General features: G+C 35.3%; 1 protein-coding gene across 1 annotated transcript; it reads right to left on the minus strand.

The window, feature by feature from the left end:
* Window positions 1-5,273: 5,273 nt before the first annotated feature.
* LOC149795733 (docking protein 1-like) lies at window positions 5,274-14,781 on the minus strand. Its single transcript, XM_089965642.1, has 2 exons — window positions 14,676-14,781; window positions 5,274-9,482 (listed from the first exon to the last, which is right to left on the minus strand). The coding sequence occupies exons 1-2, from the start codon at window positions 14,701-14,703 to the stop codon at window positions 8,860-8,862; spliced, it is 651 nt and encodes a 216-aa protein (XP_089821768.1). The 5' UTR covers window positions 14,704-14,781; the 3' UTR covers window positions 5,274-8,859.
* Between the last annotated feature and the right edge of the window lie 719 nt (window positions 14,782-15,500).

Here is a 15,500-nt window from a genome sequence, read left to right on the forward strand (position 1 = left end):
TTTTCTGTGCATGTAGTTTTGCACCCACTCCTGCACACACACTATTTGCAGAGCCTTGGGAATATACATGAATCATTTTTGTCAGTTAACTGCTGACTTGCTGCATAATACATTACATAGCCATTTTGTTATAGTGGTATTTCGTTGTAACTTATAATGAGATCTGTCAGTACTCATTGTTATTATGTGTCTTGAGTGAGAGACAGCTGGTGGCCAATAGGTGGAGCCTGGCAATTTGTAAAGTTTACGTTACCTTACAACTCTTTGATGGAATACTTGCTATAGCAAGTTCTTTCTATGGCTATGTTATATTACATTTATTGATTATATAGTAGTATGACAAGTTATGAGAGACCACCTGTCTTGAGAGACCATACTTTTTTGGCAGATGGGGTGGTCTTTCAAGAGAGGTTCTACTGTATAACATCTTTCCCAGAATTTCCATGTAGCATATAAGCCACTTGAAAATTTAGAAGGCAACAGTGATCTTTTTAATCATGTATCACTAAAAGTCCATATTTGAGTATGTTTAGCTCATCTGACCATGAAGGCCATGTAAGCTTTTTGTATGATTGTGTGCCCTTCTTGCATTGTTTGTCAACAATTGCTTATTACCACTTTGGAGTCCACAATTCTGATCAAATTTCAGTCAAACTGAATATGGATTAATATCATCATAATCACCTACAAGATCAATAAAATTAAAGATCCAAGCATATTATTGAGGTGATCCTGCCTCTGACTGGTTAAACTTGTATCCACTCTGCAGACCAGATTTCTGCTCCAATTTTCACCACAATAAACCAGTAAGGCCTCAAGCAAGTTTGAAAATGAATGAGATCCACTCACACTAATGAGCTGATCATACATTTGATTGGCTTAACTACACTGGGACTTGATGAAACTTGGAATATATGCTTATATCACTAAATCTTCAATGAGTGAGATCCATGCATGCTTATTGGGTGATCTGGCATCCAACTGACCGAGCTTGTTGTGTCATTAGAATTCATACATCTGATCTCATTTTTATCTAATTTAATATGGGTTTATGTCATCAAGATTGTGGTTGGGTTCCAAGCATATTAATGAGGTAAGCTTACATCTGATTGGCCAATGTTGATACCGTTTTGGATGTCAGATTTCTGATCTTATTTTAATCAAAACTTGAAATAACTGCTTATATTATGAAAATCCTGGACCAGTTCTAGAATAAGCACTATCCACTCATTAATGAGATGTGCTTGCATCTGATTGCATATGTGTGACATAACCAGGGCATCAGACCAGTAGATTACAAATTCTGATCATTAGAATGCTTCTGAAACAGTCTATTATTTATGGACATACATTTTATGTGTTTTAAAAGGACTAAAAAGAAAATAAGTCGTTTTTAACAAAAAACTGTATTCTTTGCATTCTACAATAAATTCCAACTTATAAACATAAATCAGATTCTGACAGAAAATGTTACAATAAAAATGAATGAATACCAGACACTTTATTGTCCATTAAATAGAAAAGGAAGAGTTGTATTATCTCGTAGTACGTTGCTAAGATATGCTTTTTTTCTAAAGTCTACAAGCATTTTAGTTTCCTTTACAAGATATGGAGTGGTGACCATTAAGCTTCATACTTAACAGGCTCTCAGTAGTTTTCTGGTTTCTGGACTAGATTTCACTTGCATCATTTCGTATTTTGCCAAGAATGGAGAGAATGTCCTCCTTTTATCAGCTTTATAAGTGGCAATGACAAAACAACCATGCTCAGCCTATAAAGAAGTTTGTTTTCCCTGTGGTTGGGTTTTTAAGGTTGTTGACTTCTTTCCAATACCAATCCAAGATAAGCTTACAGAGGAGGAAGTTCCTGAACAAGACTTGGGATGTATTTGCAAGTCTCATATTTCTTAGCCAGTTTAGCATTGGGAGAATGCACATTATTCAACATTTTGACATGATATCAACATAACATGTATGAGCTGCCCATATCAAAAACATTAAAACATCTTGAACAAGTCAATGACAGACATTACATAATCTAAAATTATTAGTAAATGTGTCTTAGACAAAATCATTTTCGGTTTGTCTCTCCTGTTTATCTCACCTTTGCCAAGGGTCAGCCAAATTTTTTGCAAGGACTTGAAAACCATCATTTAGTAACTTGGATCCCTTTACTACTTACAACACCTCATAGAACATTCTGGATTTGGCCTTAACCCCTTTAGAATACAATAATGAGGTAATCAATTAATGGTTTGTTGTATACATGTTAGCCTTCTTAAGCTGATTACTCTACACATCAATGCACTGGTACAACACTTCTGGCACCCCACCCCCCAGTAGAATGGTTTCTGTAATGTGTTGATAGAACATGTAAAGTTCAGATCTTTATACATTCTGTAAAAATCGCTCCGGTGGTCTAGTGGTTAGAGCGCCCGCCTTGGATGCAGGAGGTTGTGGGTTCGATCCTCCGGCTGAGTCATACCAAAGACTTACAAAAATGGTACTAACAGCTGCCTCGCTTGGTGCTCAGCATTAAGAGGTTAGTGTTAGGACTGGTTGGCCTGGTGTCAGGATAATGTGACTGGGTAGGACATCATGCTACATGTATGCAGCATGATGCCCCAGCGCTAGACATCACTATAAACTGTCACACTGCAGACATCGTAGCGATATACTGCAAAATTGTTAAAGCTACGTTAAAAATCCAAATCACTCACACATTATGTAAAATGTCTATTTTAAAAAAGCAGTAAATTTCAACTATAAAACAGTATTACAGTAGATGGCCTTTAAAACTTACTTTGTCCTACCAGCAGTAGAATCACATGTATGTGATTGTTAGAACTTATTACCATACTGGAGGCCACATTTCTGATAATGTTTTGGTCAAATTTGGAATTTATGCTTATATCAGGAAGATCTTGAATACATTAAATATCAAGGAAGATGCCTGCATAGTAACAAACTGATTTTGCACCTGAGATTGTGTCCACAATTAAAACCATTTTTCTGATCCCATAATGTTAAAACTTTAAATATCGGCTAATATGCTTGAGATCTTACATGGGTTCAATACTGAGCCAAATCCACTCATTAATGACATAATCTTGCATCTGACTGGTTGAACTTATCACTCTGGAAATAATATATGGGATCCACTGTTATTAAACCTAGAATATATACTGATATCAAGATGTTGGAATGTCTTAGTAATGAGTAAGATCCAAATACATTTATAAAGTGATTTTACATGTGACTGGCACAAAACCTAATTTTGATTTGATTTTAATCACAACTGGAATATGGGCTTGTATTTTCAAGATTTTGGGCAATTTTTAAAGCAAGCATATGACATGTTAATGAGATGATCTTGAAACTTATTGGCTGCCCAAGTTGACATTCCTGAAACCACATTTTTGATAAGATGGATTTACTACCATCAAGATCTTGATGACTGATTTTCAGCAAAACTCCAGGATAATTGAAACTTTATTTTTAACCCATGTGAAATGGAGTTCTTCAAGTTATGAACAGTTTATGAATTATTCATGAACTGAACAAGAAACGTCCTTGAAATTTGTTTTGGCAGTTCATGGACTACAGCCGCAGTTGATTTGTTCAGATATGTATACATTATTTCTGTGTACTATTTATAGAAATAAAAACTGCAGTCACTTTTCATATTATGCAGTAGGGCTCCTTTAATACGTGAATCAAAGTTAGGAAGATCCTGAAAGCTCCATGAATGTTTATATCACTGTAAGTTAGAGAATGTAAAATTTTTTAGATTGAGCTTAAATGTCTATTGTTTGTGTAAAAGAATTAGTTAAAAAAATTAAAGAGCATACCATCTGACTGATCATCAAAGTATTTAATACAGCATGGTTACTCTGGTAGTAGTAATATAGTTGTGTCTGTGACTGTGTGTGTGTGTTGCAAGCTGGTAATAGTGGTATAGTTGTGTCTGTGAGTGTGTTGCCAGCTGGTAGTAGTGGTGTAGTTGTGTCTATGAGTATGTATGTGTGTTGCCAGCTGGTACTAGTGGTATAGTTGTGTCTGTGAGTGTACGTGTGTTGCCAGCTGATAGTAGTGGTATAGTTGTGTCTGTGAGTGTATGTGTGTTGCCAGCTGGTACTAGTGGTATAGTTGTGTCTGTGAGTGTATGTGTGTTGCCAGCTGGTAGTAGTGGTATAGTTGTCTGTGAGTGTATGTGTTGCCAGAGGGTAGTAGTGGTATAGTTGTGTCTGTGAGTGTACGTGTTGCCAGAGGGTAGTAGTGGTATAGTTGTATCTGTGAGTGTATGTGTTGCCAGAGGGTAGTAGTGGTATAGTTGTGTCTGTGAGTGTACGTGTTGCCAGAGGGTAGTAGTGGTATAGTTGTATCTGTGAGTGTATGTGTTGCCAGCTGGTAGTAGTGGTATAGTTGTGTCTGTGAGTGTACGTGTTGCCAGAGGGTAGTAGTGGTATAGTTGTATCTGTGAGTGTATGTGTGTGTTGCCAGATGGTAGTAGTGGTATAGTTGTATCTGTGAGTGTATGTGTGTGTTGCCAGATGGTAGTAGTGGTATAGTTTTATCTGTATGTGTGTGTTGCCAGATGGTAGTAGTGGTATAGTTGTGTCTGTGAGTGTATGTGTGTTGCCAGAGGGTAGTAGTAGTATAGTTTTATCTGTGAGTGTATGTGTGTTGCCAGATGGTAGTAGTGGTATAGTTTTATCTGTGAGTGTATATGTGTGTTGCCAGAGGGTAGTAGTTGTATAGTTTTATCTGTGAGTTTATGTGTGTGTTGCCAGATGGTAGTAGTGGTATAGTTTTATCTGTGAGTGTATGTGTGTGTTGCCAGATGGTAGTAGTGGTATAGTTTTATATGTGAGTATATGTGTTTGTGTTGCCAGATGAGAGTAGTGGTATAGTTGTGTCCAAGTGTTTCTGTGTGTTGCCAGATAACTTGTCAACAAATATGTTGAATGCATGTTGCAAGAGAGCAAGTTCTTTCATCAAGTGGACTTCATCCTGAATATTATAATGAAAAGTTCAACAAAGGGTGGAGCTTTGAAAAGTTTTGAAGTCATGAATCAGGAACTAGACAGCATGGTCTGAGAGAGATCCCATGGACAATGCTGGCTGTATAAATGACCTCTTTTTATGTGGGCAAAGTTGTGTTGTATTGTCCATCATGGATGATGTATTACATTAATAGACAATTTAGCAACTATATTTTCTGTAAAGTAAGAAACAAAAATATTTTATGGTAAGACAAATATAGCACCAGTCTGCTGTAAAAATTTTTTTATTTATTTCTTTGCAGACTCTTTGCATGCCATGAGAGGCTATCTGAGGCAACATTTGACCCAGGATGCAAACATGATAACACTAAAAAGTTTTAAAATATTTATATTTGTATTATATTTTTAGTTTGTATTTTACAGATTTCATCCATTTTTCACTTTATCTTTGTCTTCTATGTATATTTTCGTAGACGGCCTAAACAAACTTATGGCTAAATAGCCAGGGCTGTGCTTCTAAGCTTTTAAACCCATCCACGTACACATGGATAAAGTATTGAATATTTTCAAACTTCCATTTGTTTAAATACTTTTTTTTTGCAGTTGTGATATAGGTACATTTTATATTCCTAGTGGGGGTTCAAGGAGTATCAATGTGTGAATTATACAGCAACATATGTTCTCAACCACCTTACATCTTCAAACGACTTTTGTTAATTGACACTGGCTGATCCCACACAAATGTGCTTCAGACTAACTTGATACAACTTTGTTGCACATGTATGTATTTTTGAACAACTGTATAACACAGTTTTAACCAGAATGTTATGAATGTTTACATAACTCATTTTTTCTATCAGTTCTCCAGCAACAATTATCAACACTAATTATCATGCTGGAAAGAAATTCAGACTAAAGTGATTTTGTCTAGCAGTTCATAAAATACATAATAAAAAGAACATTAATTTTTGTTATATCAAATTATTGGTACTGTAATGAGTTGATAAAAATAACAGAATAATGTATTTCTTTTTTTAAAAAAGATATTTTTTTCTTAAACTCAGTTTCAGAAGCTATTATGATTGACCTCCTATAAAAGCCAGATTTTACAGAAAGAAAGTCACAGGCTTTCAATAACCAAAATACAATATGACTGTTCTCATAAGCATGGTTCATGGATTTGTAATTACTCTTAACTACTAGAGCTCCAATCAAATCCATACAGTGTATGCACACACACATACATATGTATGTAAGTTCGGGCAGTTGGGTGCACATATGTATATCCATATGTCTTTGCATATGTACTTACATATTATGTTCTTTTGTGTGAAGGCATAAAGGTAGTTTAGTTCTTCAGCTGTCACCATCTTGAAATGCAGCCATTATTATTATAATTATTATTATTATTACTTATCTAATTCCTTGTCATTCACATGTACAGTACAAAGTTAATCTGTTCAATGTATGTGTGTACGTGTTTTTTATAAAAAAATATTTATATCTTTAACAATTTGAGTCATATCACTATGATGTCTGCAGCACAGCAGTTTATAGTGATATCTAGCACTGGGACATAATGCTGCAGACATGTAGCATCATGTCCCACCCAGTCACATTATCCTGACACCAAGTCGACCAGTCCTAACACTAACCTCTTAATGCTGAGTCCCAAGTGAGGCAGCTGCTAACACCATTTTTATAGTCTTTGGTATGACTCAGCTGGGGTTTGAACATGCAACCTTTTCACATCTGAGACAGATGCTCTAACCACCAGAGCAGTCCTGTTGAAGGTAACATCACAATATGCAGAGTATAGTCATCAATATGGAAAGTTTACCCACTTCATATATATTTATTTTATTTCCAATTGCTGTGGTTGGAAAAGGCTTTAATGTGGACAAGAAGGCATATAGAATTGAGGGAGGGGAATCTTTGGCAAGGCACTAAATACAAAGATTTATCTGGAGTTGATAAAGTATAAACAATAGGTCACGGTGACATTCTTTGGTTGTATGGGTGAAGTACTGACAGATGCACCAGAATATAAAGTAAATGTATTTTAAACACACTGATGCATTTCAGGGCCGGCCTTAGGTCGATTCAACTGATTTGGTCCAATTGGCCCTGCACTCACAGGGGCCTCACGCTTTAGTAATTTTTAAATATATATCTATATAGAGGAAGTAATTTTAAAGTGACTGAAGAAATTTTAAGTTCAGTATCATTTAAAACCTGTTTAAAAGTTTATTTTCAAATGCATAAATCCAGTGGGCCATGCCAAAATGATCCAAATTGGACCCCACATTTGCTAAGGCCATTACTGATGCGTGCAATATTCTGGAGTATGAAATATAGGTAACAGAAAAACCTTTTGCAACAAGGGTACAGTACTTATCAAGATGTATATCCGCACTAAGTTTCACGCTTCTAGGTAGAATAGTATGAATACAGCAGGATAGCCAGCAAAAGATGTCATAATGGTAATGGCCACATGAGCTTCTGTTGTAGGAGTGTGGTACTAACAGAGATGTACATTATCGTTAATTTCACAATTCTAGCATGAACAGTGATTGAGAAATAACGTAAGATGCAATAATTGACCCATCAGTAAGTGTAAAATACAGGCCATAATGACCTACTTCTGCAATGAATAGTGCTCACAAAGTGCATCTGCTTGACAGGTGTCAAGATACAAGGTAGTACAGTACATATAGAGCATGCCAAAAATTTATATAGTCATAAACTTAATGCAAAAACTTACCCTAAGACAGGTACAATGTGAAATGTATGTCGCAATAACAAAATTGTTATGGGTGGGGTACTAACAGATTTGTATTGGTCGTCTAGTTTAATGATTCTACTATGAGCAGTTAAAATACAAAATGCCACAAGTCAATGAAGTGTGAAAAATGATCACATTGACCTACTTTTGTGTAGCACTGATGAAGATACATCCCTTCAAAAGGTTTAATGATTACATGTATACATGTGTTTTTTTGCACCCTGTATACATACTGTTATATAACAGGATTCCTACAGGTTGTAAGAAACCTATCTGGTAACAAGCTAAACAAAATTCAACTACAACACGTGAAATGTGGGTTACGGTGGACTGTTGTAATTGTTAATATGAAATATGGGTGACAGTAACTGATTTGTTTAGATTTCTAGTGTTAATCACAATGCATTCCCTCACCAAGTTTCATTATTCCCAGTGTACAGAAAACCTGAACTAAATGCAAAAACTTAATGAAGAATTACAAATAATGTACATGTACAAAATTAGCCCCCCTTACTATAAAACCCACTACAAACTGATGCCTTGGACCTATGATGCATCAACACTTCTTCTCTACTTTTACTCATTCATATCTTGGTATAGCCATATTTCTATACAAATGAGTGCACTCAAATTTAAATATGCAGGGAAAATAAGAAACAAGGCTATAGCCCACTAGAAATATGTAGCAAACTTTCTGAAAGGGATATAACACTAGCACAAAAATAATCTGTAGGATGTCATATATACTTCTTAAAAAAACAAAGCTACTTATAGGACATACTTTCAGACATTCCACCCTGCACTGGGCCATCTGATTACTTGTTGGGCGAAGATAGCATAATATGTATGGTAGCTGTGATTGCCACAGGAACTACATAATTGTAGAATATGTATTTACAAATTTCTTGATCAAAATCACCTCCATCAACCCCATCACACTTTTAAAAATGTTTCAGTGTCCTTGGAAAGGACATGACATAGCACCTACTATACAGATCATTATATGGTTCGATACAGGCTTTCTGATGATGGATGCAATTTTGACAGATGAGGTCTATGTTTTGGAGGCTTATTTGACAGTCTCATAATTATCGTCTTGATCTATTTCAGTATATTCATTTTCCTCCACCTCCTGTTTTGCCTCTGGATAAACCAAAGGGTCACTAGATTTAGCAAGCTTCACTTGTTCTGACTGTAATTGCTTTTTGGGCTTTTTTGCCTTTGTACCTCCCTGTAAATTGTGGGTGCCATCTTTGGAAGATGAATAAGCTGTTGACTGATTTACCTTTGGCAACTCGGGTCTTTTATCCGACTCCTCTGAAATACCTGATCCTTTCTGTTTTGCAACTTGCTGTGAATGTGAAGGGCCTACTATAACCACAGGATTGTATGATATTTGCAACTTTGTCACAAGATCTTGAACCAGGCCATTAATTTCCTGAGCTTTGCGAGTCTGGAATCTGAAATGTCCTTCTCCACTGTCACACCTTCTTCCTGCTTCAATTACAAACACATTTTTATTATTCTCTACTCCATATCTTCGAATATAAACATACGGCCAACTATACACCACATTCTGTTTACTGTCCAGAAGACCAATGCTTGTGCTACTTATATGGATGGTGTAATGTCCCTTTAGGTGGCATCTCTTTGCTGCGTCATTTTCATCTATCTTAATTTTAAACTTTGAAGCTGAAAAGAATCAAATGAATGTGTTTAGAGTCCTGATAGAGGTTCATACAAAGAAGAGAAAATTAAACTGATGCCCTGCATTTGAAACATTTTGCATGGTTAATAAATCAAGGAACAAAGACCGAAGTGGATCTGAGAGATTTTATTTGCCCGATTCCCAAATGTAAGAGCAGCTGGCCATGAACTCTGGGTTGGTAGGATGTTTTCTGCAAAACTTTCTTCAAACTCTTTAACTGGATATGAAAACATTTTTAGAATTAGGTCTCTATATTTTTAGTATCTTCAGCCATATATGATGGCAAATACATTTTTTACAACCTATAACAGGCTTAAACTAACATAGTATCTCTCAAATTTAGTCAAATAAATATGGAGCTGGGGTTTTTGTCATTTTTTTGTTTTTAGTAACTGCACAGCGGATGCAAGGTGAGCATCATTTGTATCATTTGAAAGGTAACATAAAATAATTCTTTCTGTACAGTTCTGTCAATGTCTTTTTCTTTTAGGAATTCATTTTCATGTTATCTTATCTTTCAATAGCATGGCCATGCTGGAAGGTGGATTCGCACTGTGTGTACAAGTTTTAAATGCCTTTATGCCAAGATTCTTTCTGTCAAATCTGGTTGAATTATGTTTCACAGTATTTGAGAACAAAGAGGTTGAAGGGTTTTCTGTTTTTAGTATCAGCAGCCATTTGGAAAGTAGATGGACATGATTTGTATGAACTTGAAATGGTCTTCCTGTATTAGTGTTGTGTTAAATCTAGACAGATTTTGTTGAGTGTTATTTTATAAGTCCTTTAAATGTTTTTCAGTTTTATGGAACAATGTCCATAGTGGATGGTGATGGTGGTGGGAATGGAAATGTTTAAATGAGTGGTCTTTAGGATGGAACCTTCTGGACCTTGAATCTTATCCATCTGTAAAATTTCCAGGGAATAAATTAAACCATTCCACTGTCAAGTAAACACACTATAGGAAATGTTCCAGGTTTTTGCGCTTTTGAGTAGGAATGGGTGTACTGTCTCCCCTCTCCCATTTAATTTGCTTTTGTTTTTGTGTTTGTGTCAGTAGTAATACTAGTGGAGGGGGGCAGACAAATTGAGTCATCTGTAGAACTTTGAAAGGCTTTTATGCAAGGATGTTTTTTGTCACATTTGGATAGCCTGAGAAAGAAGACTTTTTAAAGGCTCTTTTTTCAGTATTGTTTTGTTATACTGGATGAAGGGGTGATACAAATGTACAAAACTGAAAGGCATTTATGCAAAATTCCTTTCTGCCCAATTTGGTTCAGTTCTGTCGAGTGGTCTTTGAGAAGTCTTTGAAAGCAGGGTATTTCTGCTTCAGTAATGTCAGCATTGTTCAATGGCAGATTAGTATTTGCCACATACAAAAAGACATTTATGCCAGAATACTCTTTCAAATTTAGGAGAAACTGATTAGATAGTTTTGGGGAAGAACATGACATCTTGATCTATGATGAAAATTTTGCACAGCATACTTCAGATGACAAACAATGGATTAGGTACAGGAACATAATGCTGGGTCATGTCACAAGATCACATGGACTTAACGACCATTTCGGCTAATAAGAGACATTTTCATAGTGATTACCGTATATACACATGCTTTCAGCATAGACCTTGATCTTGCACTGCATGATACTGATTCTTTAAATTCTCACTGAATAAGTATACCCTTTCAGTTTCATGGACAATGTAAAAAAATTCAGTTGTTTTGAGCAGTTAAATGAATTTTAATTGATATTGCACATGTAATTTTTGCAGACAATGGCAACCATGTAAATTCCTGTACATAAAAGGCAAGGCCATTTTGGCAAGACATTGTAGTTAGTTTCCAGCAAGACACTGTAGTCAAAACTTGTTCAATGCTATATTTTTGCTAGTCCACTCCTATATTAATAAAATAATTTTCAGAGATGAATTATAATGAAACATCAATTGTGCAGGCCATTGTCTGCTAAATTCATACTTGTAAATGAAATTCAAATTCATTTAACAAGTCCAAAACACGGTAGGCTCAAATGTTGCCATGGTCTGTAGTTATTATATTTTTTCATTATTTTTTTCATAAAACTGGAAGGATACACCCACTCAACCATGCTGAAATATTTAATACATTGTGAATCCTGATCTGCCCATGAATATTGTCCAATGGCATATATGGAAATGAAAACAGATCACAATTAATACTTCCAGTTCAGTACCCACAAATGTAGTCCCAGTCTATCTTTAGAGCGTTTTTTCCAGGTCTCCTTTTGGTGATAATACAAGAGTTAGATTTAGGTATTCTTGGGATGGATTTAGAGGCAATTGTTTATTCTTCAGAATATGAGCTTATGGTGTGGTTGTCTGTGTGTGTTTCGGCGACAGTTGTTGTTGTAGGGTTTAACGCCATTTCTCAGCACAAGATAGGCTATACATGGCGGCCAGTATAACTGGTGGAGGAAGAACCCTGGAAAACCCAGGGAAGAACCACCGACCCACGAGAAGCTACTGGCAGGCTTTCCCACATACCCACGCTAGCCGAGCCTTGGACTCGAACCCACGCAGACAGAGGTGAGATGGCAGTGATCCGGAACGGTGAACGCTTTAGACCATTCGGCCACTCGGGGGCCCCTGTTTCGGCGACAGTATACAGTGAGTAATAAGGTCTTGGTGATGATTGATTATCACAGAGTGTTAAGTTCAGTACTGAGAAACAAATGTAGAGAATATCTAGTACAATTAATTGTGTTTTATGTCCTGTCAGTGTAGCATTTAAGTTTAAATTGGTATAAAATCTTTATTATTAAAGACAAACACATGAAATTTTAATATTTTATGTATACTGACTTTGAGAATAAAAGAATGAAATTAAAAAAAATAAATTTTATTTTAAAAATTTGAATGAAATTTTAAAAAAAAATGACATTCCTCCCTCCCAATGCACATATATAATGTTTATTGGGAATGCTATTAAATGATATCAGCATGTATGTATTCCTACACCATATACAAGCTGCAATGATGAATATTTATCAAATTTTGTTAGAGAAAATATCTTTCTAAGTCAAAATGAGACCTTCATTTAAAATACACGAAGACAAAATTCTGTATTGTGTCTTTAGGTCATTCAAACTGTTTATTAGGTGTCCAAACAGTTAATTTTTGTGTTTATGTATGGATTGAGAGGCAATTGTTTATTCTTTAGAATATGAGCTTATGGTGTGGTTGTCTGTGTGTGTTTCGGTGACAGTGTACAGTGAGTAATAAGGTCTTGGTGATGATCTGGAAGTGAAATCTGTGTTCCATTGCATGCTGGTTTATTTACAGTCCAGCCTCTCAAAAAATGCTGGTGAACCTATGACAAAAACTTCACCCTGAAGTCATCTTTGAAGGTATTTTAGATTAACATATGATTTGTATTTATTATTACAGAGTGTTAAGTCCTTACTGAGAAACAAATGCAAAGAATATATAGTAAAATTAATTGTGTTCTCTGTCTAAATGTGGTAGGGCATGCTTGATTGGTCAGTGCTAACACAAATTTGAACTGTTCTGTGTGTTCTGACTATTCTTTCAAATTGAACACATATAAATTTTTCTGTTATTTGCTTAGGATTCTACTTTTTCGATTGTGCTAATTCCCATAAAGCATGTCAACTGATGCAAATATATCTCCATATTTGGTGTGATTCCATTTGTAATTTTTTATTTTTATCTGTCTTTACAAAACTTACATTCAGGGTACATTAATGAAAGATATTACTGAGAAACAAAAATGTATGGCACATGCTACATCAGGTCAGATGTGTAACGCCATCTTGATTCTCTCTAAACCAACATCTAGTATGGAACAGTTGGCACTCTACCAGAATCAAATTTTATGTTATACGATTGGGATTCTTAAAATTCTGGCTGTGCTGATTCCCAAACAAGAATGCACACAAAATATAATGTTAAGAAAGAAACCTTTTGCCATTTACCAAATTGTCCTTAAAATGTGTACCCATGATACTGTAACATGTAATGTTCTATTTCTACTAAGCTTTATAAAACCATAAAGTAACCGTAATAAAACTGAAATAATCTATTTTCCTTACTTGTATTTCCTTACCTTCTACAAGTGATATGAACAGTTGAATTTCCTGACTTTCAAGTAGCAAATTTTTTGGAAAACAAGGGTGATGGAAGATTCAACCTTGCTTACATTGTTCACAAATGTCACAAAAAAGTTCTAATTAATAAAAGGTTTTAATATGTATATGAAACCCCTTAAACAAAATACCCTCAGGAACCAAGAAACATCCATTTTGAGAAGTTTTCTGTTTATTGAGCTTTTTGCAGATGAGAGAAATAAAAGTATTTTTGTAAGCACTTACGTGATTCAAGAGTGTGTAAAATTATGAAAGCATCAGTGTCTATTTGTAAGAGACACTTACATTTCCAATACAATTTATCAATATTTTCAAATTTCAAACATTCGTTAAGACAGAACTTATGTTGTATTACAATTAAGTTTTTACTGCATTGAAAGCTGTTGTTCTTTGTTAAATACATGTATTTAGCGAAACATTGGCTATGCAATGTATGTTCCTGCAGAAGCGGACATTTTGTCACATATAGTTTTCTACATAGAAAGATGAAGATGATTTTAACCTTAAGTCATTAACTTTAGTCTCTCATTAATTACGAGTGCTTTAATCAATATCTTCATTTTACTCTGAATTGCTTGTATTTCCAAACTAATCATGTGCTGAGTTAATGCTAAAGTATTTATTTATGCAGTTTTATTCCTTCCAATACTTAATAATCGTTAATCCCACTTAGAAAATGCATTACATTACTGATTCGTGGTTGATTTGCAATGCAATTCAGCTGACAAGAAATTATGACCATGAATTTTTCTATAAAAAAATCAGTTTGAAACTTATCTCATCTGGCAATCGTCAGCACACTACAAAACATATCATTCATATGCAACGTCGAATATCTGAGCTCTAAATTCCATTGCCGAAACATGTCTTCTTAGGCACTTGTCCTATGTTGTGCGATGAAAACCCATTTGGAAGCCATTAAGCCCTATCATAATAACACACCACCCGTCCCCTCAATTGTGTTATTATTTGTAACAAAACTATAAAGAGTAGCTAAAAGGTATTCAATGCATCCAGGAATATTAAAAATCTAACCATATTTTCTATCCTCCAACGATGACATAATGTTGATAACCCTACTAGGAAGTAATACACATCTCGAAATTTTAAAATCCAGACGACTCTCCCAGCAACAAAGACTATGCACGGTACCCGAGCAGCGAATATAAACGTTTTCCTGATTGGATAAATCAGGGTATGCCAGTTGTTGCTTAAAATTTCTGATAAAGTTTCAGTATATATAAAAAATTTACGAACTTGTGTGAAAGTTAATGTTTACAAAACAGTATGCAAAAGACTCAGAATTTACTCCGAAAACAAATAACGGCTTGATGCAATACTTAGGCCAGCTGGATTTCCCGACAGCATGGCAAATATCGATTTTGCATTATGAACTTTGCATGAAATATTAGTAGTGGGAAAATGCACAGGTGCTCGACACGAGCTTGATGTTAAGAAAAAAAACAAAAACAAACCAATAATCTAAAGGAAAAAAATCATACAGAGTGAAAAAAAAAATACCTTAGCTTACCCCGATGACCCGTTCTGACATAGGACCCTCTCTATCAAAAATACTTTTGATTACCCCGATGACCCGTTTTGACATAGGACCCTCTCTATCATAATATATAATCATACAGAGTGAAAAAAAAATACCTTAGATTACCCCGATGACCCGTTCTGACATAGGACCCTCTCTATCAAAAATACCTTAGATTACCCCGATGACCCGTTCTGACATAGGACCCTCTCTATCATAGGGTCCTATGTCAGAACGAGTCGTCGGGGTAATCTAAAGTATTTTTGATAGAGAGGGTCCTATGTCAGAACGGGTCATCGGGGTAATCTAAGGTATTTTTT

The sequence above is a fragment of the Sinohyriopsis cumingii genome, chromosome 7 (assembly GCF_028554795.1).
Source record: "Sinohyriopsis cumingii isolate HCF-2022 chromosome 7, ASM2855479v2, whole genome shotgun sequence".
Classification (NCBI taxonomy): domain Eukaryota; kingdom Metazoa; phylum Mollusca; class Bivalvia; order Unionida; family Unionidae; genus Sinohyriopsis; species Sinohyriopsis cumingii.